This window comes from Neophocaena asiaeorientalis, unplaced genomic scaffold (genome assembly GCF_003031525.2).
Source record: "Neophocaena asiaeorientalis asiaeorientalis breed wild unplaced genomic scaffold, Neophocaena_asiaeorientalis_V1.1 scaffold76, whole genome shotgun sequence".
NCBI lineage: Eukaryota > Metazoa > Chordata > Mammalia > Artiodactyla > Phocoenidae > Neophocaena > Neophocaena asiaeorientalis.
Genome location: NW_020173668.1, coordinates 1643088 through 1647539, shown reverse-complemented (window position 1 = coordinate 1647539; position 4452 = coordinate 1643088). Strand labels below are relative to the sequence as shown.

Genomic DNA, 4452 nt, shown 5'->3' with positions numbered 1-4452 from the left:
GGACTTTGTGTTCATCTTTGTATCCTCAGCGTCCACTCAGTAACTGGCAGAATTGCTTTTGGTGAGGGCTGGCAGATGAGTTCGGAAATGAAATACGAGGGGGAGCAGTATGGAGGAGGTCAGAAGAAAGGAGTATGCCTAGGAGAGTGCTCAGAGAAAAAAAGTGAAACGCAGTAAGTCCATAAGCGAGAGTGGGTAAGAAGAATCTTAAAAGCTATTCCCCATCTCTTCCACTGGTTCCCAATTCTTCGCCCTCCCGAGCCTCACGAGCTACAACCAGCATCCGGTTTACCCGCCACTCGCAGGCGGCTCCGCCTCCCTGGCACTCAGGGGATAAAAGCCCTTCAACTCTAGACCATGCCCTCTCCGTGGCACTGGCTTCGTTTCCCCTCCTTCTCTTCCTATACTTGGAGGACCGCCCCCATTGGCTAAGCCACGCCCACCTGGGGGGGGTCCCTCGGGTTACAGGTTACATTGGTCCCGCCCCCTCCCGGGATGGCTCTCGGTCCGCCCCGCCTCCGCCCGCCCTGCCCAGCCTTCGCTCGGCTTTCGCCAGGGGGCGCATCGCAACCCGCCCGCCGCCCGCGGGAGAGTCTGTCGCACACACCCCCTCCTCTCCGCGCGCCGGCGGTTCCCAGCCGACTACGCCTCCGCTCCGAGTCAGCCGGGCTGCGCCCGCTCCGACTCCGGGAGGGGTCGGGGGTCCCGAATGGCCGCGGCAGGGTCTAGGAGGCCAAACGTGTAAGCTAACGGGCGTCATGGAGGCGGAGCAGAGGCCGACGACTAGGGCCAGCGATGGGGCGACCCCTGGGCTGGAGAGGGCGCCTCCTGCTGCCCCGGCGTCTACAACCACGGCCTCGGATCCGATCCCTGGGTCCAGGCCCGGGACCGGGCCCGAGCCCAAGAGGAGGCAGCTCGGGACGCTGCTCCAGCCCACGGTCAACAAGTTCTCCCTTCGCGTGTTCGGCAGCCACAAAGCAGTGGAAATCGAGCAGGAGCGGGTCAAGTCAGCGGGGGCCTGGATCATCCACCCCTACAGCGACTTCCGGTACTGGGGGTCCGGCAGGGAGGGCGGGGGACACAGATCCCACCCTCACGGGCCGCGACAGGGGGGCCGGGCCTGCCCCACCCTCCACGGACACTTCATTTCCGGCTCAGGGGTCCCCTGTTGGGCCGACAGAGTCACTTCCCCCAACCTAGCCCGAGAATTCTTGGGTGAAGGATCACCAGCCGGAGGTCCTTGGTGACTTTTCATGCTGGGGGCGCCGGAAGGGACAAGCGGACAACAGAGACCTGGATTTCCCATTTCAGGAACCCGGTACCCTACCTGCACCACAGGGAATACTGGAATTAGGGACTGCTCTCTCCTCCTGTCCTGCTTGCTGGGGATCTCGGGAATTTTGTCATGTTCCGAGGCTCTGGGTCAGCCTGAGGGAGAAACCAAGCCCCGCCATTTCCCACTGTCCCCATTCCCACCCCCAGCACCCGCCTAGTTCAGCAGGGCAGGCGACCAGAAAAAATAGGGACGCTGCGGAAGGGGAGGAGGGAGTGTCCAGACAGTAGTTCTGATCGCTGTCCCTGGTGCTGAAGGCGGCATTCGGCAGGGTAGGGCCTGGACGCAGAGCGATTTGAGACAGCAACACAGGGGCAAGGCCACCCCCCATATGACCACCGCCCAGGTGACTACCGGACCGAAGGAACGAAGAGTGGGGGTGGGGCCATTCCATAGTCCCCATCAGGCTGTACCTCTACATCAAGGTCGCTAGGGGAGGAGAGCAACCCTGTCCTTGGGGGAAATGAAGGACAGCTTCTGGATGTGGCAAGGATGCATGCAAAGCACCTAACCTGGGGAGCTAAATGAGCAGAAAGGATGAGGTGTGAATCAGGGGCCTGGAAACACAATTGGAGACCTAGACATCATCTTAATCCACAGACATACACACTCCCTAAATGTTCCTCTTTCTCTCATTTTTCCTTTCATTCCCCTCCTTTTTACTGCCTCATTCTCACCCTACCAGTGCACCTTTTCTAGTCTCCTGTGGATCTCCCTCCTCTCCCCCATTTCACCCTCAGATGTATCCCCAGAAGCCATGTATCCCCCTTATTATTGTGCTTCTTTTCTGTCCTCTCTCCTGCATCACACGCCAGGCTTGTGACTGCCTGTGAGTCAGGCTGTGAAGATGCTCTATGGCTAGGCAAACCCTCTTTCCCTCTCCTCTCCCAGCTTACAGTACAGGATTTCTCCAGTGGCCAGGAAAGAGAAGAAGAGGGGATCCAGGATTTGTTGTTGATTGAAATCACACAGTCTGAAGGGCTTCCTGGAGACCTGGACTTGGGGACCACCAAACTTCTTTCTGGGGCTGAAAGGGTTGATTTTTGCAGTCAGAGTCAGAAGGGACTGGGTCCTGGGTTGATACTGCATCTAGGTGTGTCCTGGAATTGAAACCACCGTAGCTACTTGGGACCCTGAGATTGTCCAATGAACTTCTTTGAATGAAGGCTTCACCTCACTCCCTCCTGACCTCTTCTTTTCACAGCTTCCACCACAGCAGTACGGCTCTCCCCTGCCCATACCCTTGCCTGGGCTCAGCCAGAGTCCCATTGGGCACAGGGAGGTTAGGGGAGGAAAGGAGTGCAGAGCTTCAAGCCTTGCTGTCTCAGGATCTGTTATAGAGCTTCTCTGTATGTGCAGCACTGTCTGAGGTGCTGTGGAGGAGGGAGGGGCATACCTGAAAAGGTAGTTCAGTTGGGAGGCAGGACAGATCATCTCCACCCTGGGACACAGATGAGCAGATCCCAGCAGAGAAACAGGAACTATGGGCCCAACTGTGTTGGGGAGGAGAGATGGGGTGGGGAAAGCTGGGGAGGGCTAGGGAAGGCATGAAGTCCTAGACTAGGAATGGACAGAGAGCTAGAGATGGGAAAAGCAGCAACCTCTTCAGAAATCTGGGGATAAAGAGTGGGTGAGTCATAATCCAAATAGTGCTTGTACAGCACAGTCACATCCGTTGTCTCAGTGCGTATTTTTTCAACAAGCCTATGAGATCAGCACAGGGTATTTACCTTTTTTTAACTTAAAAAATATTTAATAATAAGAATATTTAATAATAGTGACATAGATCATATACATATAGTAAGGATATTACATATATATTACTATATAAAGAATATATATATGCACATTAGGGGTATATTTAGTAGGGATATATATATAGTAGAGAGATATATAGTGAATATATAAGGTAGATATATATATAGTATAGTACATAGCAGGATATATATATATATATACACACACACACACACACATATATGAAAGAATAATTGTAAAGCAAACTCACATGTAACAACTATCTAGGTCAAGAGAGACTACATTGCTGATACCCCAGAAGGCTCCCTGCTGCTCTCACATTCCTTTCCCAAACCCACTATTCTAACTTTTGGTACTCATTTTCTTACTTTTCTTTATAGTTTTACCACTTTTCTGTGAATCCCTAAATGACGCAGTTTAGTTTGGCCTATTTTTGAATTTTGTATGTGTGGAATCATACAGTGTGTATCCTTTTGTTTCTCAACATTAAATTTGTGAGATTCCTTCGTACTGCGGAATGTAACTGCAGTTGGGTGATTTCACAGTTGTATAATATTCCAGGGTATGAGTGTATCATAGTGTATTTATCTATTGTGTTTATCTCATTTATCTACATTTTTCTACTGATGGACATTTGGATTATTTCCAGATTTAATGCTGTTATCCCTGTATATATCTCCTGGAGCACGTTTTTCCCTTGAATGTGTGTATACCTAGGAATAGAATTGCTGGGTTGCAGGGGATGCAAATGTTTAACTTTACTAGATAATTCCAAACTATTTTTCCAAATGGTGGTCCCAATTTACACTCCCACTAGCTGTGAATGGTCATTCTGTTGTTCTGTATCCTTGCCCACTTTTGTCTGAGAGACTATCTACCCTTAGTCTAGTGGCTGACCATCATTGTGAAATATCACTGTGGTCTTACTTCCCATCCCATCCCTACCTTAGGTTTTACTGGGACCTGATCATGCTCCTGCTGATGGTGGGGAACCTCATTGTGCTACCTGTGGGCATCACCTTCTTCAAGGAGGAGAACTCCCCACCTTGGATCGTCTTCAACGTCCTCTCTGACACTTTCTTCCTGATGGATCTGGTGCTCAACTTCCGCACAGGCATCGTGGTAGAGGAGGGTGCTGAGATCCTGCTGGCACCGCGGGCCATCCGCACACGCTACCTGCGCACCTGGTTCCTGGTTGATCTTATCTCCTCTATTCCTGTGGATTACATTTTCCTGGTGGTGGAGCTGGAGCCACGACTGGACACTGAGGTCTACAAAACAGCTCGGGCCCTGCGCATCGTGCGTTTCACCAAGATCCTCAGCCTGCTGCGGCTGCTCCGCCTTTCCCGCCTCATCCGCTA

General features: G+C 52.2%; 1 protein-coding gene across 1 annotated transcript in view; it reads left to right on the top strand.

Annotated features, from left to right (window-relative positions):
• Positions 1–626: 626 nt before the first annotated feature.
• Positions 627–4452, top strand: part of HCN3 (hyperpolarization activated cyclic nucleotide gated potassium channel 3) — a 9118-nt gene continuing 5292 nt past the window's right edge. The window contains exons 1-2 of the mRNA XM_024748088.1: positions 627–1048; positions 4042–4448. Coding sequence (XP_024603856.1) covers positions 759–1048; positions 4042–4448 — 697 coding nt within the window. The 5' untranslated portion in view covers positions 627–758. The remainder of the gene's footprint in view (positions 1049–4041; positions 4449–4452) is intronic.